The 24,898-nt window shown below is 42.4% G+C and overlaps 2 protein-coding genes across 4 annotated transcripts in view; one reads left to right on the top strand and one right to left on the bottom strand.

The window, feature by feature from the left end:
• The window catches only part of PRR11 (proline rich 11), a 50,263-nt gene that overhangs the window by 1,446 nt on the left and 23,919 nt on the right, over nucleotides 1–24,898 (top strand). Inside the window, exon 2 of the mRNA XM_004608623.2 lies at nucleotides 19,146–19,284. Coding sequence (XP_004608680.2) covers nucleotides 19,146–19,284 — 139 coding nt within the window. The remainder of the gene's footprint in view (nucleotides 1–19,145; nucleotides 19,285–24,898) is intronic.
• On the bottom strand, nucleotides 444–17,494 carry SKA2 (spindle and kinetochore associated complex subunit 2). Of its 3 annotated transcripts, XM_055133866.1 has the most exons (5): nucleotides 17,398–17,494; nucleotides 15,744–15,794; nucleotides 8,873–8,959; nucleotides 4,668–4,844; nucleotides 448–2,257 (listed from the first exon to the last, which is right to left on the bottom strand). In XM_055133866.1, the coding sequence occupies exons 2-5, from the start codon at nucleotides 15,771–15,773 to the stop codon at nucleotides 2,192–2,194; spliced, it is 360 nt and encodes a 119-aa protein (XP_054989841.1). In that variant the 5' UTR covers nucleotides 15,774–15,794; nucleotides 17,398–17,494; the 3' UTR covers nucleotides 448–2,191. The 3 variants fall into 3 exon arrangements, 2 of the variants coding, with proteins under 2 accessions (XP_004608927.1, XP_054989841.1); XM_004608870.2 differs by lacking the exon at nucleotides 15,744–15,794 and having other exon boundaries at nucleotides 444–2,257; nucleotides 17,398–17,475; XR_008629374.1 differs by lacking the exon at nucleotides 4,668–4,844 and having other exon boundaries at nucleotides 2,204–2,257.

Raw genomic sequence — 24,898 nt, 5'->3', positions numbered from 1 at the left:
AGGCTCAGAGGGGACATATGAAGTACCAGGGATTGAACTGGATTAGCTATGTGTAAATGCCTTACCTTCTGTATTCTTTCTCCAGCCCTCTAAGTAAAAACATTGTTCTATCATCTGCATATTCAGCTTCCAGTGCATTTGTCCTAGTCATTTCAATACCTCATTTTTAAAATTTTTTTGTATGGAAGAATTACTAAGTGCCAAACCCATTAATTTACTTTCATTGTGCTTCCAAACAGCCTGAGGCACTTTAATTTTTCTCAGGGTCACAAGGTGAGATTTTTTTCTTTTTGGGTCACACCTGGCATGCACAGGGGTTACTCCTGGCTCTGCACTCAGGAATCACCCCTGGTGGTGCTCAGGGGACCATATGGGATGCTGGGAATTGAACCCGGGTCGGCCGCTTGCAAGGCAAACGCCCTACCCGCTGTGCTATCGCTCCAGCCCAAGGTGAGAATTTTTTAAAAGTAACAGTTTTATTCAGCAAATATGAGAGTCCCATAAAGGAAAGAACACTGTGCAGCCAGGCTAGGATCCAGGGGATTCAAGGCAGTGTACCACAGGGTTAATTATGTGGCTTCAAAGACCATTTAGGGCGGTTGCAGTGAGGCGTGGGCCAAACCCAGGTACTCAGAGATTATTCCTGGCTTAGCACTTAGGGATCACTCCTGGGGAGGCTCAGAGTACCATATGGTGTGCCGTGGGTTGAATCCAGGTCAGTGCAAAGCAAACTCCATACAGGTAACTGTATTGTCTCCCTGGATAACTTGATCTCTTAGTGCACAGACAGATACTAGTCAAATAACCTTCTTATGAATCTACTATTTGATTGTGTGGCTGTACTATTATAAATAACCCTGTTATTAACATCCCTACTTTGAACAAAGGCCTTATCACTGAGTTATTTGAAAATAGGAAGTATATACACACACACACTATATATATAATGTATAATTGGCTAGTAGTTGCTGGTGCATTTCTGGCATTTTTATACAAAAAATATATAATTCAGGTTGATAAAAATATTAATATGCAACAAGGAAGGACAGCCTAAAATAGTATTAGCATTTAAACACAGAGCTCATGATTAAAAATATTAGCTTAGTGAAAAAATTGGGGGTAAAATGTGTCAGTTAAGCCAGTTTATAAGTTTATAGGAAACCACTTTTTACATACTAGTAGTGTCAGTATCACTAATAATGCGACCATATCTACAATTAAAATTACCCTTCCAATGTATAATCTATAATACAATTTTTTCATAGCCTTTAATTTTCAAAGAATGCTCATTTGACTGAGCAATATACCAATCATACAAGAACAAATACAATATAATGTTGAGACTTCTTTGCCTGAAATGACAAGATGTGTGTGTGTGTGTGTGTGTATAAAAACTAAATGGAGTGGTCGTGTTGTGGCTGGGGCCACAGATGTGCTCAGAGCTTACTCCTGACTTTGTGCTCAGTAGTGACCCCTGGCAGTATTTGAGGAACCAAGTGCCATGCCAGGAATCAAACCAGCATTGTCCACACTCAAGACAAGTGCCTTACCTGCTATGGCATCTCTCTGGCACTGTACTTTATTTTGGGGGGTGTTGTGTAGAGGGTTATTTTGGGGCCACATGCATCAGTGCTCAGTGCTTACTCCTGGCTCTGTGCTCAGGGATCACTCCTGGCAGTGCTCAGGGGACCATAGGGATGCCAGAGATTGAACCCCAGTAAGGCATGTGCAAGGCCCTGCCCACTGCACTATGGCTCTGGCCCAACATATATTTTTATTTGTTTTGTTTTGGGTTTTTTTGCTTTTTGGGTCACACCTGGTGATGCTCAGGGATTACTCCTGGCTCTGCTCTCAGGAATTATTCCTGGTGGTGCTCGGGTTACCATACAGAATGCCAGGGATTGAACTTGGGTCAGATGTATACAAGGCAAACGCCCTACCTGATGTTCTATCACTCTAGCCCCCCCAACAGATGTTTTTAATTCTTTTATTGCCATCCCATCTTATCAACCAATCATTATATCTGCCCTTATAGTCCCCTCTGTTGTCAGGGCATCGCTGTCCAATCACATGAGCCCAGTCTTCATAATCCTTCCTCTAGTAACCAGATGCTAACAAGACAGCAGTATCCCACATCTCTCTGGAACTGACTTCTTGCCATAGAGTCTCCTTTTGTAAGTCCATTTCTTCATCAGACTAATGCGGAAAATTTGAAGTGCTCTGCTGCAGCTTTCTCTTCTTCAGTCAGTGGTGACAACTAGAAAATAAGCACAAAAGAAAGATTTCAAAATCCTTTAACAGCTGCTTGATTTAGTATTCTGCTTCCTTATGCCAGTTGGGGTTTCATAAGCTCTTAGAAGGCATGTGATTGCAAATTTAGGAGGGGTGGGAGAAAACAGATACTTGGCTTTCTCTCTACAAGGTGTGTTGTTGTTTGACAAAACAGAACTTGACATTAACTTGAAAAAACAAGGCCAAGAAATTAAACAATTTAAGGACTACAATTTAATAGAACCACAGAAGTCACATTTGAATTATATTTTCAAAGTATTTTCATAAATTATAGTCTGAGAGTTTCCTCAGAAGTAGGGACTTACCCTAAATTATGGAGGACCATTAAACTTATTTGGAAATAATAAGTACTTGTCGAATGGAGAAATAAAAATCTACAACCATTGGGGCTGGAGTGATAGCACAGCGGGTAGGGCGTTTGCCTTGCACGCAGCCGACCCGGGTTTGATTCCCAGCATCCCATATGGTCCTCTGAGCACTGCCAGGGGTAATTCCTGAGTGCAGATCCAGGAGTAACCCCTGTGCATTGCCAGGTATGACTCAAAAATCCAAAAAAAAAAAATCTACAATCATTGCAAAATAAATACAAAAGAACAAGCCTTTGCAGCAGTTCTATTCGACAGCTCAGCAACGTAAGGACTCAGTTTTTATCTGGCTTTAGGCACTGGTATCCTCTATAGTTGATATATTTTCAAGGTCACTGGAAAATGTTTCTAGCCGTGTTAGGAATCACAGCTAGACAAAATGTTTATAAGAAATAGTTTTCTCTTCCCATATTTTCTCTTGTCAACAGTGAGAGAACTCCTACTAATTACTTCCAGACTTTCTTCACATGTCTTGGCTTACAAAATCATTCCTAAACCAATCAAGTTCAAAGAAGCATCATTTTCCTTTGCCAGTCAGACACACTCTAGAAACTGAGGCTAGCATCAACTTTGCCTCAGGCACAGGGTTATTAGGGATAGAACCTAAGAAGTTAGTAAAACAACAAACAGCAGTTTTCACCAAAAGGGAAGTCTCAGGGAGAAAGCTCAGGTGGTACATATGCCTAGTATGCAGAGGGTTTTGAGTTCAACCCGACACCACATATCTACTGTGGTGGATTTATAAAAATAAATTCAGTTTTGGGGGCTATAGGTTGGGGGGGTTGCACCACACACAGCTCTGAGCTCTTGAGAGTCACTCTTGGGCAGTGCTCAGGAGTTGAACTAGGAACTGAATCAGGATCAGCCTATCTATTAATCCCTGTACTATCTTTCTCCAGCCCCAGCCCCTTATTTTTTAAGAAAGGAAAAAAATCAAAAGGAAAACAAGATACAAGTTAGATGATGCCATCACATTGCATTAACAAAACACTGACTGAAAAAGGTTTACATGAAAATAAGAGCTACAAATTGAAGACTCACTCAGTTACAAATATGCCAACCTATGTAGGTCACCTCTAGAGAGACTACCAAATCTGGAACACCCCATACCTACAAAATCAGAATCTCTAGGGCAGCATTGTCCAATAGAACATTCTGTGATGCTAAAAATATTATACATCTGTATTGTCCAACAAGTAATTCATTTAATGAAGAACTGAATTTTTATTTAATTATCAGAAGGCCTACATAGTGCTGAGGATAGTGCATGACTATAACATGCTAGACATGTGCTCTACCACTCGAAGCTATCTCCCTAGCCTCCCTAACCCCCTTTTATGTGTTTTTCCTCCTCTAGTATTCATCTCTCCATGACATCATCAAGGCATCTTTTTGTTTGTGTTTGTTTTAAGGCCACACCAGCTATGCTCAGGGCTTACTCCTGGCTCTGCACTCAGGGTTCAGTCCTGGGGAGGTCAGTGGGACCATATGTGGTGCTGGGAATCAAACCCAGGGCAGCACATATGTGAACACCATCGTGACCTCCCAGTAAATACTACAAACTGGATATACACAATGATTGGGACTAAAAGAATGCACTTTGGCAAGCACTTTGGGAGAGTGTGTGAGTGAGCACCATAATCTGATGTGCAACCCCTGGCAAGCACAACTAAATACATGAGTACTACAGTCAGAGCAATACCTGAGCACAGAGCCAGGAGTGATTCCTGAGTACACTGGGTATGGCCCAAATAAAATAAAATGTGGTATACACACACACACACACACACACACACACACACACACATTATTAGTAAGTTTCTCTTCTGTCATCGTTATATAACCTACCAAGTCCACATGTTTGTTTTAAAATAAAAGGACATAGGAGCTACAGCCTCAGTGAATCAAGAAAATCTAATTTCTATCAACAATTTAAATTGCTAAATTCAAAATAGAAGTTACTATGGATTTCAAAGTTAAAAATTCCAACTTATAAATTGAAGGCCTCACCTCCAAGTCTGATTGCTTTTGTAGTTCTTGTATCATAGTCATAGTTTTATTCAAAGTGGCACAAATGCGGCTCTTGGTCTCTTTCTGCTCAAGTGCAGCCGTTGATAAGCGTGCATGTAAAGTTTGATATCGAGACTTTATCGCTGATAATTCCTTTAAGAGCGTAACTGGATTTTTCTACATCAGGAGAAAATTAATCTATATTAAATCATGGAAAGGGAAAATTAAGCTACAAGCCAGGGATACGGTTGAGTGTTGGAGTACATGCTTTGAATGTTTGAGGCTCTAAGTCTGATCCCAAAGAAAATAACATAAAATTAAAACATATTCTACCATCAATTTATTTATTTTTGATGTTTATGTCACACCTGGAGGTGATCAGGGCTGGCTACTGACACTGCACTCAGGGACTGCTCCTGGCAGGGCTTGTGGGACTATCTGAGATGCCAGAAATGAAACCTGGGTCGGCCGTGTGCAAGGCAAGGTCCTTACCCACTGTACCATCGCTCCAGCCCCTTATACCATCAACTTTCTGTTCCTTAACATCTCAATCTTCAGTTAAGTCATTTGAAAGAAACTAACAGAAACAGTGCCCTTAGCTGTGCTACTAAACAAAAGAATCTCCAAGGGATATGGACTCTAAAACCACCCACTCTTTTCCTTCAGTGATAAATAGGAAGACTTATCATGAGCAACATAGTAACTAGTGGACCAGGATATTAAGGAACCATTCCACACTCCTGGACTTCAGCAGAAACAAATTACTACCAATGTCCTTCTCCTAGAGAAGACACATTTGCTAAAACATACAAGACTACCCCCACCTAGGTTCATCTTTCTTTATGTTTGGATTCTAAACCCATTTTGATGATGGGAAGACAATTAATTTTAGCATAACTTATGATTCCTTGCATTATACAAAGAAAAATGAGCCCAAACATAGACTGGCAAAACACAGGTCATAGAAAAAGAAAATGACCTCAAGAAAACAAAAAGGAATGCAAAAACAGAATGAAGGCCAATGTTAGTTCCGACAAAAAGAAACAATAAAGATTCTGTATTCACCTGTGGTGAATATGCCTATTTCCTATTTAAAAATAAAGTTTTTAAACCTATAGGAGAAATGCACACAAAATTATTCTGAAACAATAGGAGCTTACAAAATGTCGTATTTTCAGATCTAGATTTTCATTCAGAATTATTGACAACCAGGGGTCAAAGAGCTAGTCCAGTGGGTCCAGCACTTGCTTTGTATGCAACTGACCTAGGTTAAATCCCTTAGCACCACACATGGTCCCCTGAGCAACAATAGGCATGATCCCTTGTGTGGCCCAGAAACCATGGGGGCACGGGGGGGGGGGGGAGGGGGGGATGTAATCATTGACAATCACTAAATCACAAATGGTATGAGAAAAAGATAATACAGGCCAGGGGTGTGATTCAGCATTAGAGCACTTGCCTTGTATGTATGAATTCCTGGGTTTAAGTCCAAGGAGAGACAAAAAGAAAAGATAATGCACTTAAACAAAATTTTAATGTATGTATATGGACACAAGTACAAATACACACACATATACACAAACACTTAAATGGTTAAAAAAATATTTAATGAATATACAACTACTAGCTTATACGTTTTGTTTGGAGGCCACACCTGGGGATGCTCAGGGGTTATTCCTTGCTCTAAAATTAGGAATAAAATTAGGAATTACTCCTGATAATGTTCAAGGGAACCATATGGGATGCTGAGAATCGAACCTGAATCCGCTGCATACTGGCAATAACCCTACCTCTCCAACCCAACCTTAAATAAGCATTAAAAGTTGCTGTAACTGGTTATTTGCTTTTATATTATTTGATACATATACAATAATTACGATTGATGTTAGTGAAATTTATAAAGGTTAAAATAATGGTTTTCTTTCCAAACCTAAAAAGTTGATTAGTGATTCTTGATTTAGTGATTCTTTTGAGCAAAGTCAGAAAGTTATTGAGCAAAGTCAGAAAGAATCCCTGGCATGACCATAAGGTCCTGAAAGTACCACCATGAATATCCCAAAGAACAAATAAAACAACAAAAAAGGTGGTATAAATGTACTATGAAATATTATTCGGCCTTAAAAAAGGAAACTTTTTTTGATGATGACATATGCTTTGTCATCAACATTGAGGACATTGTGTAAGTGAAATATGCAAGTCACACACACACAAAAAAAAATACCACGAGTCCATCTACATGAGCACCTAAAATAGTCAAATGCAGAAAAAGAGGTCGGGGGAGAAGTTGAATGGTGGTTTCCAGGGAGTAGGAAAATGGAGGTAAGGGGAATTATTGTTTAAATGGTAATTTTATTTTGGAAAAATTTTAATGTTGCGAAGATCAATCACAATAGTTACATAAATATATTACTTGAAAACTGGAAAATGAGAAACATTTTTGTTATATATTATGTATATAACTATAAAATGGTGCTTTGAAAAACAGTTTAGCAGTTTCTCAAACTACCAAGCTGAATTACAAAATAGTTCAAAGAGGTGGAAGCATGTCTTACATATTCAAAGTACTGCATGTCCCTCATAACCAGGACCACCCCCCACCTAGCATGCCCATATGCCTCCCAAACCCAGCATCATCAGGTGTAGCCCTGGTGCTCCTAAGCATCGCCAGTCAAACTGCATCAAGCTCTACTGGGACTGAGCAACAGGCCTGTACCACCAGGCCAAGTGTCACTGGCAGTGGCCCCCAAGGTACTCAGCACTACTGGAGAGACCCAACAAATACATATATTATCAAGTTATCAGCTGGTCAGCAATTCTGCTTAGCAAATCTACTGTATGTACTAAATATTCAGTACATACATATTTAATAGCATTATAATATTATAACAGTATATAAACTATAATAATAGTCAAGGGGCCAGAGCAATAGTACAGCAAATAGGGCATTTGCCTTGCACACGGCGATCCAGGTTCAACCCCTGACATTCCTCTCATATGGCCCCTGAGCACTACCAGGAGTAATTTTTGAGTGCAAAGTCAAGAGTAACCCCTGAGCATTGCCGAGTGTGGCCCCAAAATAAAACCAAAAAAATAGCCAAAATATCTATTAAGTGATAAATAAGAAAACATGGCATAGGGACTAGAGAGATAGTATGGATGTTAAGGTGCTAGCCCTGCATGAGACAAATCCTGGTTCAATTCGAGGTACCACATATGGTGTTCCAAGAACCACCAGGAGTCACTCGAGGGCATAGAGCCAGAAAGAGACCTTGAACATCACAGATGTGGCCAAAACCCTGCCCTATTCCCCTAAAAAAGAAAAAAATGTGGTACAGCCATACAGAGGAATATTATTAAAAAGAAATGAGGTATACCAGAGAGATGGCTCAAATGCCTGGAGCACACATTTTGCATGTGGGTTCTTCACTAGGTTCCATGCCCCACACAGCAAGGTCCCCAGGACTGCAAGTAGCAACCGCTAAGCACTGAGCTGTAAATCAGGCCCTACTATCACCAGGTATGGCCCAAAAAACCATAAAAAAAAGAAAAAGGGTATTGGTTCACAAGATAACTTGAGTAAAACTTTCAAACATATTGAGACATAAAATCCATATACTGACTGATTCCACTTATTTGGAATATTTAGGGCCAGATACAGTACAGCAGTTAAGGTGCTGCCTTGCACACAGTCGACCTGGGCTCTATCCCCAATACTGCATAAAGTCCCCCAAACCACTAAATATGACTCATAAGCATAAAGCAAGGAGTAAGTCCTGAAGACAGCCAGGTGTGGACCAACCTGCCCCCTCCACTCCACTAAATGTTGATAGCAAATGCAGAGATAGGAAGTAAATTATAGAGATAGTAATTAACACTAAAGTAATAATCATATCACTTATATAATCAAATCAGGTTGTGACCAACCTTATATCACAAAGATTTTAAGATTCTGGGCTGAAGAGATAGTTTTAGCAGTAAGCCTTTTCTTTGCCTTGCAAGTATTTGACCCTAGTTTGACCAGGCACTACTTTTGGTCCCCAGAGAACTGCCAGGGTTAACTTTTGAGCACAGAGCCAATAATATCCCTGAGCACTGTCAGGTGTGGCTCAACTCCCTGGCCCCCCCAAGTTTTAAGGCTCTATAAATTATAGATTTATCAGAAATCTCTATGATTCTGCTAAAAATAGATTTATTTTACAGATTACCTTGCCTGAAGAATCAGGATGATTAATCTTGATTTCATATTCCAGCTTGTACTGAATGCAATCCAGATCAGAATCAGCTTTCTGGAACTAAAGATTAGCACAAATTATTATTCTGTGAAATAAACATATTAATAAACATGATATAACAACTTTTCTCTATTTTTAAAATATTTTAATGATGTGATATATACTATTCTATTTTCAGGAATATTTGCATTCTTACCATGATTTGCAACCCCATTAAATTAGAGAATTATAAATAGTGTAAAAACCAAAATTAGAGAGCATTATGAACCAGAAATTAGTTCAGGTGATACAGCAGGAAAGCAAATTAGAACAGGTAATACAATAGGAAAGAGCTGTCTGAAAAATACAGATTTACTGAATGTGGGCCCAAGTTCATAGGACCTTGATTTGTGGTAATCTGTAATGGGGATAAAAGGAGAAAACTGCCATGGGTCATTAAATATGCTTGCTCACACATAAAGAAAAGTTGGGGGATTAGTGCACCTGAATACAGTGCATGCACCAACCAACCTGGGTTCAATCCCCAGCAAGGCATATCTCCCGAGTCCTGCCAGGAAGAACTTATATGCCCTCAGAAATCACTCTTTCACTATCAGGGTATGGCCCCAAAACAAAACAAAACAAAAATCTGCTGGGCTGGGGGTGTAGCTCAGCAGCAGACCACTTGCTCTGCATGTGAGAGGCCCTGCTGGGCTCCATACCTGGTTTCAGAGCCCACCTTCCCACACCCACCCCCTTCACATACACACATACATACACACACTGTACGTTTCCTACTTGAGAAGTTAGTCTGCTTTTGTTTTTCTTTTTCTTCTTCTTTTTTTTTTGGCTTTTTGGGTCATACCAGGCGATGCACAGGGGTTACTCCTGGCTCGTGCACTCAGGAATTAACTCCTGGCAGTGCTCAGGGAACCATATAGGGATGCTGGGGATTGAACCCAGGTTGGCCACATGCAAGGCAAACGCACTACCCGCTGTACTATCGCTCCTGCCCCTGTTGTTTTTCTTTAATGTGGTACTGTTAGCGAAGAAGTAGGCAGGAAATAGAAAGAGCTTCGGGGCCAGGTTTCTGGTGGATTATCTCGTGGACCATACTACATTTTAAAATTTGCATATGAGAGCTGACTGATCATCCTAAAGACTTTATTTGCATAAGGACAGATGACGTCATCTTGCATTTCTGATTGGTTGACCCACAATCAACACTCTCATTTGCAACCAGATTTGCTATTCCAATCAGATGATCTCATAAGGTATAATTAGTTGGATAGCAGAAACTAGTGGGTGATTGTAATATGTATAATGCCAGGCCACTGTATAGAGGGGCTTCCTTTTAGCTCCTTGCTTCTGTCTGTGCATCCTACTGTGCCTGCCTGCCTTCCCTGTTTATAGCAGTGTACCAACTTGAATTTTTCAGGAGAGTCATGAACTGGAAGACCTGTGACCATTGGTGTACTAATCTCACACTTGGTCCACAAAAACCAAAGCAGGTTAATAAAAGTACATACAGGAGGGGACCCTGGGACGACTGCTCAGCTGGCATTTGAAGTCTGTGATTTTTGATGTTCCAACCCTGTGATGACATACTGCTCAGGTCTGGAGTGCTGGAGTCACCAGAGCAATGACAGGTATTGGAAGGCAAAAGGGTTCCAGGAATTAAATTTGGGGTCATGACCTCCCCCATTAGGGAGATGGCTCAGGGTCCTAAGCTAATATTTGGGGATGGCGTGGCGGAGAGGAGATGAAGTGATCCTGGGGCTCCTTTGTGATGCTCAGGAGTCCAGGGGCTACCCCCAGCAATCATCGGTCAAAGGGGGCAGCAGGTCAAAGTGTCCAAAGAAGTGGAGCTGCTGAGTACCCTATAATACCAGGGACCACCCAGGTCACACCAAGAGGGCTTGGAAGGTCTCCAGGGCTGTACCTAGTGATATCTGGAGACTATGCAGTGTTCAGAATTAGAAATCAAACCCAGATTGACCATATGCAAGGCATGTATCTTAACTACTTTTCTATATCACCAGCCCCTAAAAACTAGTGCTGCTCAGTCTCAACACCCTACCAAACCATTCAGTTTCCAATTGTGCAACACCTCTCATTTTTGGATTTTCCCAAGAATGGAAAAATTGCTTTCTCTGCTTGGAACATTTGCCTTTTTCTTAACTGGATAATGCCTACTCATCCTTTAAGTTTCAGATTATCTCTCATCTGTAAGAAGTCATGGGGTGGGGGCTGGAGTGATAGCACAGCGGGTAGGGCGTTTGCATTGCACGCAGCCGACCCGGGTTCAAATCCCAGCATCCCATATGGTCCCCTGAGCACCGCCAGGAGTAATTCCTGAGTGCAGAGCCAGGAGTAACCCCTGTGCATCGCCAGGTGTGACCCAAAAAAAAAAAAAAAAAAGTCATGGGGTGGGAGCTCAGATAGTACAGAGGGTAAGGTTCTTGCCTTGTGCACAACTGACCTCCGGGTTCAATCCCTCAAACCTCACATATCCCTGAGCGCCTCCAGGAATGACCCCTAAGTGCAGAGCCAAGAGTAACCTCTAAGGGGCTAGAGTACAGTGGGTGGGGGACTTGCCTTGCAAGTCAGATTCAATACCCAGCATCCCATGTGGTTCCCCTAGCCCACCAGGAGTGATTCCTGAGTGCAGAGCTAGGAGTAATCCCTGAGCACCACTGGCTCTGACACCAAACAAAAACAACTAAAGGCCAGAGATTGTACAGAGAGGTAAGGAACTTATCTTTCATGATGCCGACCATGGTTATATCCCCAACATCACATATGGTCCTCTGAGCACCACCAGAGGTCAATGTTGGAACACAAAGCCAGAAATAGTCCCTGAGCACTGCTGAGTGGCTCTACCCAAAAAAGAAGTTATCCCCAAGTTAAGTCCTCTCTCTTTCCTATTGTGCCCCCATATACCTGGTATTTAATTGCCCCATCATAGTATATGTCAATGCATTTAATTTAAATGTGTCTCTCAGGGCTGGAGCAATAGCACAGCGGGTAGGGCGTTTGCCTTGCATGCGGCCAACCCGGGTTCAATTCCCAGCATCCTATATGGTCCCCCGAGCACCGCCAGGGGTGATTCCTGAGTGCAGAGCCAGGAGTAAGCCCTGTGCATTGCCAGGTGTGACCCAAAAAGCAAAAAAAAAATAAAATAAATGTGTCTCAGATAAATTTCTTAGATCTTTAGCTTCAGTAGATGACTAGCCTAGTAATTAATAAAGGATTAAGTACTTTCAGCTACAATTAGGCAAATTAAGTGGGGAGAGGAACTTATAAAAGCTACTACAATATACAAGCTAGCAACGGTGGTGTGGCTTAGTGGTACAGCTCACACCTTGCATGCAGGAGACCTGTGCTGAATCCACAGCACCATTGAGGGAGCAGCCCTAAGCCCCGACCCCTGCACCAATCCTAAGAGTAGTCCAAGAGCACGGCCAGTGTCAGCCAGAAACAAAAAACCAACAACAAATGGGTGTTTTCACACTTTATTTTATCTTGTAATTGCCAAAAACATTTAAGTTTTCAATTCAAACATTTCTGAGAAGGCACAAAATAATTACCAATTAAGAGCTGAAGTTATACAAAATACATATTAAAATTATTTTATCACCAATTAATCTTCAGACTTAAAATCTGAGATTTTCCAGAACCTATTCAACTCTATAATAGAAAGAGATAAGCAAATGACAAAATATTTTGTTATTTCGACAAATTTAGGTGTAACAACTTTAGTTATAAAAAGTATTCTCAAATATTTTTCATAACACATTTCAATAGTGAGCTTTCACTAGCTGAGAAATATTTTCCAAATTATGACTTTCTAAAACACATTTCTGAGAATGAAATTAGTTTTCAGCAACAGAATTTTTGGTAAATTACAGACACAGAAGAAAGCTGTAAAAAAAAAGAAACAAAATTCTGGTGTGCATCCTGCTCTCAGATGCTTTGACAATACTATTGCACTGCTAGCTGTAAAGTACAGTAGTGCAATAAAGTCAGAGCATTCGTTAGCAGTAATTGGTAAGAAAGGAACACAATGTGTCTTTCATCAGTGGGCACTTCATTTGGAAAAGAATCTGAAGTCCAGTTACCATTTTGGACAGAACACACCCCAAAGTTAAGAACATGTACACCAATGTTAAAAAGAGAAAAATGAATGAAATTTAAATATCAAAAGTGATATGAGTAATATATGATTAATATTCAAACAAAAACAAGATCAGATATAGGAAGGAATTTTGAACTGTCCTAAACTTTAAGCTATTAACATGAGTAATTTTAATTCTTTAGAATATTAGGAAAACCATTTATAATTACTAGGGCAAATTCATAAAAAAAAATACTTTTGTTCTGTTGAAATTTGTTATTCGCTCCCTCATAGCAATTGAAATATAAAACAATATTTTAAGAGAGAACAAATTATATAGGGGTTAAGGCATCTTTGCATCTCTCAAAACTTGGTTTGAATTCCTAGCACCATATCCCCCAAACACCTCCAAAGCTTACTCCCTGAGCACAGAGTCAAGACTAGTCCCTGAGTACCCCCAGGTATGACTCAAAAACAAAATACAGAGCCACAGAGATAGTATAGCAGGTAGGGCACTAGCCTTGCATGCTACCAGCCAATCTAAGATTAATTCCCAAAGCACAGCCAAAAGTGACTCCTGACAAAGAGCCAGAAGTAAACCCTGTGAGGCAAAAGGCAATTACCACCTCAGGGCTTTTTATATCTAAACTATTTTGTTGTTTGATTGGGGGCTGTGCTGAGGGTTTTCTCTTGCTTACGCTCAGGGATGGCTTCTGGCAGAGCTCAGGGACCATATGGAGTGCCAGGGAACAAACCCAGGTGGGCAGCATGCAAAGGAAGCTCCTTGCTATACTGATGTGTATTTCATCAGTGGACACACTGCTATACTGCTAAACTGCTTCCCCAGCCTGATATTAAGACTTTCAAGAAATCTATTCCCTGAACAGTAACAGCATTAGCCCTATGAAACACAATACTATGGAAGTGAAATTTCAGTTAACACTGAAGATATCTAAAATAACAGGGGAAACACTTTAGATTTAAGTACCTGGTTTCCTTAGCATTAAGTCAATATCTTTTTTTTTTTTTTTTTTTTTTTTTTTTTACTGTTAAGAAACTGAGAAGCCAGAGAGATAGCAGAGTGGGTAGGGTATTTACCTTGTATGTGAACATGAGTTCAATCCAATAGGGTCCCCAGAGCCCCTCCTGGCATAGTGCCAGGAGTAACCCCTGAGCCTCCATGGGCGTGGCCTCACTCCCCCTCCCCCCAAAAAAAAAAGGATTGAAACTCAACTCAGAACAAAATATGAGTGGCTTGTTTTGGTTCTTTTCTGTCTTTGGGCCACTCCTTAGTAGTGCTCAAGGATCACTCCTTGGCAGAACATACGTGGGGGAACCATTTGTGGTACCTGAGACCAATCAGGTCTCTGTGTGCAGGCAGTGCAGGCAATCACCTTACCCACTACACTATGGCTCCAGCCCTAAGAATCTGAATGACTTAAATTCAAATCTTGGCGCACACAGGGCCAGAGGGATAGTACATCGGGTAGGGCGCTTCCCTTGCACATGACCAACCCAGGTGGGCGTGATCTCCCAGATGGTCTCCCCAACGCCACCCTGGTTAATTCCTGAATACAGAGCCAGGAGTAACTCATGAGCACCACTAGGTGTGGCCCCAAAACAAACAAAAAATCTTGGAGCAGATAGTAAAATATTTTAATTCTGCCCCAAAAGTAGACTTCAAACACAAGTAACTTCCTGATCAGAAATTAATACGATGAAAGTGTGAAATATTTTCCAATTAAGAGAATCATTCTTTTGCTTTTTGAATCAGTGAATCTCGACAAAAAACTTTAAAAACTTATTTTCAAGGCTAAATAGTATACACTCTCACTTATTGTTATTAAATAGTCAACACTGACTCCTCAGCAAGTCCCTAATTTAAATAATGTAAAACCTGATCTCCAAAGATTTGAGTTGATCATCTAAATACTTTTAGAATTCTATAAAATAAACGCATTACTGTGCAATTTTCTTTTTTTAAGTATGTGGCAAGGGGATGGAGAGATACAGCAGGTTAAGGGTATGAGAGAGGGCTAGCCTTCATGCAGTGGATCTGTTTAAATACTGGGCACCATATATATGGTACCCCAGCACCATAGAAAGGAGTAACTTCACCCCACCCCTCAACACTAATTGAGGTATGGTACAAAAACAAACCATTCTGTCTAGGCCTCACTGTTAGACCACCTGCATTATCTATGTGAGGCCCTGGGTGTTAGGTTCCAAATAGTATAAAAATAAAGAGGCTATGACACTAGCCTTGCATGCAGCTCACCTGAGGACCTGGATCAGGTTTTACATCACTTAAATTAGAAATTTGCTGAAGAGCCAATATTGATTATTAATAACAATAAGTGAGAGTGCATACTATTTAGCCTTGAAAAAGAACAGTTTTCAGGGCCTGAGCATTAGTACAGCAGGTAGGGTGTTTGCCTTGCATGCGGCCGACCTGGGTTCAATCCCCAGCATCCCACATGATCCCCCAAGTACTGCCAGGACTAATTTCTGAGTGCAGAGCCAGGAGTAACCCCTGAGTATCGCTGGGTGTGACCCAAAAAGAACAATTTTCTTTTTTTTTTTTTTCCGAGACTCACAGATCCAAGGAGAGGGTGATACTGATCCTCAAAATAAGTAGGGAGATCAGCTCCGCATAGTCCCCCACACAGAGCACAGAGTAAACCTCCAGCACCTCTGCTGTGGCCCAAAATAAACATAAACAAAACAAAATAGAATGCAAATACTGACCTCTATTGCAGTCACGAAGGCTTTCACCATACCTCAAAATTAAAAGGCCAGCTTGGGAGGGAAAAGTGGATATGAAAAGAATTAGCATCACCTAGCATCTTACAATTAATTAGGCGAAAATGGCAGTGTGAACAAATTCAGAATGGGCAAGAAAATGATGGCAGTACTAAGATTTATGCCTTTTGACTGACTAAATTAAAACACTCAACTTTTGGTGGTGGTTTTATCCTTAGAACAGTTCATAATAAAAATAATAAAGATTTGAACCTAAAGTTCATTTTACAGGCTTGGAGAACTGGAGGAATTTCCTCCTTTGCTGCCATCTTCCCTCCCCCCCCCCCCCCCCGTTCACCTACACACCCCCTACAAAGAAAACTTATACTGAGAACAAGAGAACCCACCGAAAACCCTCAAATCGAATTTTAATGAGGCGTTACAATTTACTCGAATATTATAAAGAAAACAGATCGGCCTCAGGTGTGGGGGGATGGGAAGGGACTGAGCATGGTCCTTTCTTCCAGAATCGGTACACGTGCAGATGCTCAACCGCCTCCCAGGATTCAGGTGCAAGAGCGCACCCCTAAGCCTCCCTGATAGCTAAGGAGCAGAGCCTGCGAGAGGCAGGAAAAGGAGGGAGGAAGATTCTGGCTTAATTTCTCTAGCAAAAGATCTTAGAAGAGCTTAACCCCCTGTTTGAACGGAAAGCGGCCAATCCAAAGAACAGATGCGCCTGGCGGGGTCTAAGGGTGACCGACCGAACAAGGGAACTACGAGAAGGAAAAAGCGCGGGCGATCTCGCTGGGAGTCCCGGGATGGGAGGGAGGGAACTGCAGGGCGAGAGGGAAAGGAAGATCCGTAGAAGGAAACTAGGGCAGTCCTCTGAGCTAGGCGCCCAAATACAGGCCAAGTAGCTGCGGGACGCTTCTCCAGTCACTCGTCCCGGTCCGCTACTTTCACAAATGAATGAAACCAGGCAACTCCAGGGCAACAACGGAGCCTTCCTTGTCCCAGTCCCGCCAGAACTCCCCGAAGAGGGTTCGTGGCTCTGATCCCCAGGTTTCACAGTCGCCCCCAACTCAAAGAAGGCCGACCCAAAACTGGTCTAGGGGCTTCATGGCCACTAAAAGTTGCGTACGCACGTCTGGCATTCTTTCCCGGACTTTCTCAGTCCACCGAAGAAAATGAGAGCGGCTCAGCCCCGAAGAGAATTCTCCACGCTCCCCTCGGTTCATTCCCCACCCCGCCCTCCACGCTCCTTTCTCGAGGTGTGAACCGTCTCCTGCCTTCTCGGAGCGTTGGAGGGTCGTTCCAGTCATGCATCTTGGTGGAAATAGATAGAAAGCTGCCTGCACGCGCTCCGGTTTCTTGAGGGGAGGATAGGGTGGGCGAGAAACGAGAAATTCCAAAGACCCCGCACCCTCAGCATCTCCCGCCATTTCCCTCACTAGTTTCCCGGATGTAACCCCTTCCCCCGCGACGGTTAAAAGAGACCAGGCGGCGGCGACTCCCTTTGGTACCGAAGAGGAAAAATTGAGTCGGCTTCAGCCCGCTACGCCGCCCAGGGTTTCCTGCGACTCCAGGTAGCGTCCCACCTTGGAGACCACTGGGAAAATATAAACTAGCCAGCAGGATCAACCTGCCACTTTACACTCACCATCAGCTCCAGCTTATCGACCTCCGCCTCCATGTTGAATAGTTGACATTCCTCAGACCGCGGCGGCGCTTAAGCCGCCAACCGTACCAGCACTGAGGTTCCCTATTGGACAGCTGTCACTCAACGTCCCATTCCCATTGGCTGCAATGTTTCACCGGCGCCCGCCCATTGGCGACTAGGTAACGCCTCTCCTGATGAAACACCTTTTTCTGTTGGGCAGAGACACAAAACGCCGCTGGACGATTGGCCGCTATACATTTCTTTTTTTCTATTGGCTATATCGTATCTCGGCTTCGGAGCCGAGCGTGTTGGACTCGCCACAGAAGGGTTTGCGATTGGCGCAAGCGGAAAAAGAGCCAACCAGTTGCACAAAAGCTTCCACAAACAGTTGTAGAGACTTGACACACCTTTCCTGCTTTCTTGCCCCGCCCCCTTTCGCTCCCGCCTTCCACTTATTCATACAAATAGCGCCTTGGTTTTGATTGGATGGAAGGCGCTGCCCTCTTAGCCATTCAGAAGCCATACTGTGCTCTTACACTCGCCGGAGGGCGAATCAAGTAGAGACTCTTCTACAATTGGTTCCTCCTTGATAAGGCTTTAATTTTGAATTTTTCTTTAAGGTGAGGAAGAGATCACTGCTGGTCCTCCATCTAATTCCCGGACTCTTAGGCTAGTAAGTGTAGCGAGATTTTTCTTTATTACCTGGGCTCGCATCTTCCGTCGCTGGACTCGTTACTGCTTGTTTTCTAACGGAGTTGGGGAGTTTGGCTGAACTTTGAAGGGAATTGGAGCGGGGAAAGGGAGCTTTGAAGCGCCACTCTAATCCTGTTTAATTAACACTCTGGAATATACGTCGCGAAGCAAAGCATTTATTCTCCTTAAGTACATTCCTTTATTTCTTCGCTATTCAGGATGTGGCCTACGATCCAGTATTGTTTGCGTCATAAATTACACTTGTTTAAAATTAAAATTATGCTCCACTGAGACGAACTTAGTGTAAGTATTTAAACAAACTGTTCTCCCTCCAATGATTTGCATACACATTAAAATTCGAAAAAATGTATTTCTTAATAGAAAGCTTACTTCTCTGTAAATGTCTACTTTTTTTCCTTCATGTGCCGTACTTGTTATGTGCCTACTACTGTACTGGACAATACTTCTAGGAGGTGGCAACCTCCCTAAAGAACAAAACCAACTAAACAAAGCAATGTTTCACAGTGTAAAGTGTAATATTTAATATAAGCAAATATCAGAGATAGGCCTGGGAATGTTTGGGAGGAAGCAATGGAAATTGATTAATTGACTGAAAACTATTAAGTGAGAATGTAAGATATGGCTATTAAAATTTGGGATGTGGCACCTGAGAGATAGTATAGGAGGTAGGGTGCTTGCCTTGCATAGGACCAATCTGGGTTAAACCCCAGCACTGCATATGGTCTCCCAAGCCTCACCAGGAGTAATCCATGGGCACAAACCAGGTTTTTGTTTTGTTTTATTTGTTTTGCACTCAGAGATTACTCCTGGCAGTGCTATAGGGACTATACGGAATGCCAGGGATCAAACCCTGGTCTGCTGCATGCAAGGCAAATGCCCTACCCTATGTATTATCATTCCAACCCTCCAAATAAATGAATTTTTTAAAAAGAAAAGAATAAATTCACTTTGTGATAATTCATTGAACTATATGATTTGTTCATTTTCTATATTCATATATTCTTCAATAAAAGATGTAAAACTTTTTTCTACAGAAACCATGCCTAAGTTCAAACAACGAAGAAGAAAGCTAAAAGCCAAAGCCAAAAGATTACTCAAAAATAAAAAAGCTTCTCACATTCATCCTAAGCAATTTATACCTCCACCTCCACCTCCACCACCCTCACCAGAAAGGTAAGTCATAATACAAAACAGAAAAAAATATTAAAAGTCTGATCAATTTGGAAGAGATAGTACCGCGGGTAGGGCATTTGCTTTGCATGTGGCAGATTCAGGTTTGATCCTCAGCATCCCATATAGTCCCTAGAGCACCACCAAGAGTAATTTCTGAGTACACAGCCAGTAGTAACCCCTGAGTATCTCCAGGTGTGAGGGTAAAAACACAATACATATATATATATATATGTGTATATATATGTGTGTATATATATATATATAAAGAGAGAGCGAGGAAGAGAGAATTCTCAGTTTAATTTGAATTTCAGATAAACAATTAAAAGTCTTTTGTTGTTGTTCAATATAACACTTGCAATATACTTTTACCAAAAAACTAACAATTTGTTCTTAAGTGCAAAGGATCATATATGCTCACCACTAAATTACATCCCCATTTTCTTAATTAAGTTTTTTTGGTTTTTTGGGCCATACCAGGAGGTTCCAGGATTTACTTCGAGCTCTGCTCTCAGGGATCAATGCTGGTGGGGCTCAGGGGAACCATATGGGGTGCCAGAGATCAAACCCAGGTTGGCTGCATGCAAGGCAAGTACCCTGTGCTCTGCACTATCTCTCCAGCTCTCTGCAATGAAATGTTAATAGTGTCCTGAATTTTATGAGACAATGTAAGAGTTCAAATGAAGCAAAAATTACAATGAGTTGCATTGGGTATATACAGTAAATATTTTCCCTTCCCAGTTAATTTAATTGCATTAAATCCTTTATAGAACTAAAATTTAAATCTTAGTATTAGCAAAATTTGATCATTTAATGTCTACGACTCAGCTAAAATGTATTAACTGAAATCCTATTATACTAATTTCCACAATAATGTGCCTCATAGTTTTGTTGTTATGGCACTCTTTACAAAAAACAAATATAAACAAATACTCAAAATCCAAGTAATCACTTTCTTCATTCTTTTCTCTTTTTCCTGAGTATCAAGAAAAGAACCCTAATTGCTTCCTGCTTCTGCCTGCCCTGGCCCCCTCTGCAGTATTAATTCAATGTAGCAGCCAGAATGAGTCTGTTAAAATAATATCATCTTGTCTTCTGCATAAAAGTCTTCCTCTCTCAGAATATAAAAATTAGGGACATGGACCAGGGACATAATAGCTCAAAGGACTGGTGCTCATGCTTTGTAGAGAGCCTTGGTTTTGAGTCCTGGTACAGAATGCTCCCTGAGCACTGGAGGGAGTGTCAACCCAAGAGTAGTCCCTGAGCAGCTCAGGGAGTGACCCCAAAATAAAACAAATTAGAGAGTTTAGCATGAACCCAAGGCTATTGCCTTGACTGACTCTCCTTTGCCCTATTCCTACAATCCAGTTATTGTTCCTTAAACACCTCAGGGAAATTTCCACCTCAAGCATTGACTTTTAACTGCTGTCTCTGCCTGCAATTCTCTTTATATCAGATGTTTGTATTGCTGGTTCTTGACAAGCACTAGCGTATGTTGTTGTTGTTATTATTTTTATTTACCTTTGTGCCACATAGCAGTGCTCCAAGGACCATGTGATGCCATGGGGCAAACCCTGGCCTCCAGCATGCAAAACCTGTACCCAGCTTACTAAAATAGCTCTGCAGCCCTCTATGGTTTTTCTTAAAAGGAGCGATAGAACAGTGGATAGGGCATTTGCCTTGCACGCGGCCGACCTGGGTTCAATCCCCAGCAGCCCATATGGTCCCCCAGGCACCACTAGGAATAATTCCTTGTGGGGTCCCATCCTGTCCCGCAGGGAGGACCCCTCGTGGGGCTAAGGAGGGGACGTAACCGAATGAACAGACGCAGAGCCAGAAGGAGGAGGAGAGAGAGAGAGAGAGAGATTTATTCACAGCAGTTACAATACTTATACCTCTTGGTGGGAGGGGGGTGGTATGCATGCTTAGACCCCCATAGGAACAGTAGTAGAATGTTGATCAGGCATGGCCTTTGGCTAGTGAGACAAATGGTGAAATGATAAGATCACAGGAATCCCAAGCAGCCTCCGGTTGACTAGACGATAAGAGCCGGACTCTGTAAGATGGCTCCCTACATCTCCCCCTGTTTTGTTTTAAATTAAATGTGGTCAGGGGAGGCATTGTCCGGTATCCCTTGTGACACAAAAACTCCATTTTTGCAGGGAGAGGAGGGAAGGGATGATCAGGTCTATGCAGGGGGCTCCTCACAGGCCCTATCAGTCCCCTGGTCTTGGAGCAACCTCTATGCTATACCGGAATACCTCACAGGGAGCCGGGCCCGGGTATCAGCCCTCCCTTGCAGTGCTTTGCCTGGCAACCTGAACCACAAGAATAAATCCCTGGGAGCCCGGCATCCTCAAGGTAGAGAACTAGGGGGGGATGAGGTTTGAATCTGAACGGAGATATAAGCGTCCTGCAAATCAAGCCAATGGTAGTGAACCTATATAGGCTCGACTTTAATACCAAATAAAGCTGAAGTCTTCATAGCAAGGGAGAAAAGGACTCACAGATAAACAAAGGAATGGGAGTGACTCGGGAGCACTTTGATGGATGTGACTGATAAACCTAAGCTCCTAGTGGCAAGGGGGAAAGGACAAACCAATGATATCCAACATCTCCCGCTTTTCTGTTTACAAAATTACAAAAATTTGAAATAGAAAGAGGAACAATTCCAAACACAATACAGTCTTATAAATTGTAGTAAAATTTCAGTCCGACCCTTGGCCAGAGCAGTGCTTGTAGTAGTAAAGCGTCCAATTGTCCTGCACTGTCCAAGGGTGAGGCAAGTCACCAATGATGAGAGTCAGTTAGTCCCATTCTGAAGAAATGAAGTGTCTGGATCAAAATTGAAGAGTTGTTTCTGCAGCAGCAGCAGTAGTGGTCACAGCAATGAGTCCTAGAGGAGCAGCTATAGGAGTCTGATGAATTTCATGAAGTACTGGATCAGGCAGGGAGCACTGGAACAGGAGCATCACAACTTCTGTCAGGAGTCCTTCAGCAGAGGGATGCAGCCATTCTCTGGTCAGGTTCACTAGCAGTCATATCTGTGCAACCTAGCTTATGTTTGGAAAAAATACTTTTTAAAGTTATTAGAGGCTTCGACCATTGGGGTTTGGTACATCTCCACGCCTGTGGATAAAGAGACAGAGGAAAAGCTCCAATACAAATGGATATCCTAGAGAGAAATGAGAAGGTGTTCCTGTTAAAAGTCATTCCTTCCTCCTTTGGAAACTGAGGCACCTGTGAATTCCAAGGAAAGGGTAAAAGTAAAGAATTATTAATCCAAAATATGGGGTCCTGGCGTTTTCCATTCTACAACCTGTAAAAGAAGGATACAAGGAATGCTCTTAATGTGGCCTTGTGATATGATAGAGGAGCTAGAGGCCTTTGCTGTAGGCCCTCTGATGCAAACTCCTCCTCTGGTTTCCTTGTGGCTTCCAGCTGAAATCAGCTTGGTGATGGCTTGTGGCTGGAATTTGGAGGGTTATAAAACTGCAGAGTTCTGAAAGTTAAAGCAGGCAGATGAATTCGGCTCCTGATGGAATGCAAAACGGGACCCAAAGTTTCTTGGTGGGGTTGTCTGTTGAAAAAAAAAAAAAAAACATAGCCTTTTCCTGGAGTGAGGAGTCTCCCTGCTATCCAATTTGTCAATTTTAATCCACATAGGAGAATTAGTAGTTTCCTGAGTCTGTGCATTTTCCTGAAAATGCCTTTCAGCTGCTGCATATGGCTCTCCTTAAGGTAAATTTAAAAGGTTTAAAGTGAACAGTGTCAAGGACAAGGAGTCAAACGGGGCATACCTCCTTTTTTTTTTTTTTTTTTAAAAAAACTGTGCTCAAGTCATAGATCCAGTCAGACCAGAATGAGATCAGATAAGAGTAATAAAGGAAAAGGAAAAAAAAATTCAGAGCACTTTTGTAAAACAGCTTGTAGCTGCTGAAGCAATTTTTGAACTATAGTGTTTGATGCATTTAGAGACATAGTCATAATACCAGGGAAGAAACCAACAGCATAAACTGAGTTTGAGATGATATTTGCCAGCCCTGGCACATGGGCAATGAAAAAACCAATGTGGCAAGTTACAGCCTTCATTGGAAGCTCTTTTCTGGTATCCAAAATAACCTGCTTCATAACCATGCACACACACAAGCAGTAGTATCCTAGTGACAATGCCTTCTGTCCCTCACCAGACTCAGCATCTGTAGTGGCTGAGTGGGTGAGCACCCAGGAATGAGGCATCTCTGTGCCTCCTGGGTCAATAAGCAATTGCTGAGTGGGAGAATAACCACGTACCCACTGGCCCTGAAGCCGTTTTCCTAGAGGTGGCATCTCATGAACTAGACGTAGAAGTTCACTTCCCCAAAAATAAAACTGTACCAGCCTGAATTTTTGAATAATCTTCTTTGGAAATAGCATATCACCACAGGTTCTGATAAAAAACTTGAGATTCAGTTGTCCAGACTGAGTTCCTGACTGATGGTCTTTGGAATTAAGACTAGAAACTAGACAAGGCTTTCTCCACCTCTGACCTGACTGAGGCCTCTCAGGGTAGCTGAGCCCTTTTATACAAAGTTCTGCTTGGTTTGCCAGTGCAAATTCACCAATAGACACAACTCTTTGATTCCAAATTTCCTTACTTTTATCCTGGCTCAAAACCTGATGCCCATTAGGTACAGAACTCAGCTCTGCATATCCCATACGCGGGATAGCTTCCTGTTCCCTGCACTCAGCTGCTTGTCGCTGAGATTCTAGATGCACTCCATGAGTGGAGTCAGAGATTGGCGACGCCTTTACCTTCACTGTCAGGAAATCCTCCAGACAACCATGAAAACCTGATGTGCTGCTTGCAAGGTTCACTTGAGCAAGCTCCCTTTCTACCTGGGGGCTCAAATCTTGTCCCTTTACACCAGAATTTAATATGTCGGGACTCTGAGTGGGGCAAATGGTAACTGTATCAGGACAGGGAATATCCAACACATTGCTCCCTGCAGTGGCTGGTTGTAGTGAATCTATTGACTGGAGCTCTGAAGCTCCACACTGGGGAGAAGGGCTGCAGCTGGGAACATCCCCTGGTTTTGCGGGGCCTGGGGCTGGCCCCGAATCAAGTTTCCCGGCTTGGCCTTCTGGCGGCACTCTGATGCCCAGTGGAAGCCCTGTTTGCACTCAGGGCAAAGAGTTTTAGGCCTGGGCTGTGATTTTTTATTGGGACAGTTTTTTAAAAAATGTCCAGGCTGCTGACAGCCAAAGCACAGCCTGTCCTGGCTGTTCACTGGTTGAATGGCAAACTGTTTGAAGGCCGCCCCTATAGCAAGCCCTATTTTTTGGGCGGTGGGATCGACATCGGAGCATAGCCGGATGTATTCTGAAAGGGTCTTCCCACGCTTATGGGGGCGAAGTGCGGCCTGGCAGGTGGGGTTAGCATTCTCATAGGCCAGGTGGCGGATCAGCTCATTATCTGTCTCTTCGCTTCCCATAAGTTTTTCAGCTGCCTCTGTGAGGCGCCCAATGAAATCACTATAGGGCTCACTAGCTCCCTGATGAACCTTGGCTAGGGATGTTACGACTGACCCTTTAGAGGGAAGTCTCCTCCAGGCCCGGAGGGCAGCGGTTTGTATCT

This window comes from Sorex araneus, chromosome 3 (assembly GCF_027595985.1).
Source record: "Sorex araneus isolate mSorAra2 chromosome 3, mSorAra2.pri, whole genome shotgun sequence".
Lineage (NCBI taxonomy): Eukaryota > Metazoa > Chordata > Mammalia > Eulipotyphla > Soricidae > Sorex > Sorex araneus.
This window is presented reverse-complemented; position numbering and strand designations above follow the sequence as displayed.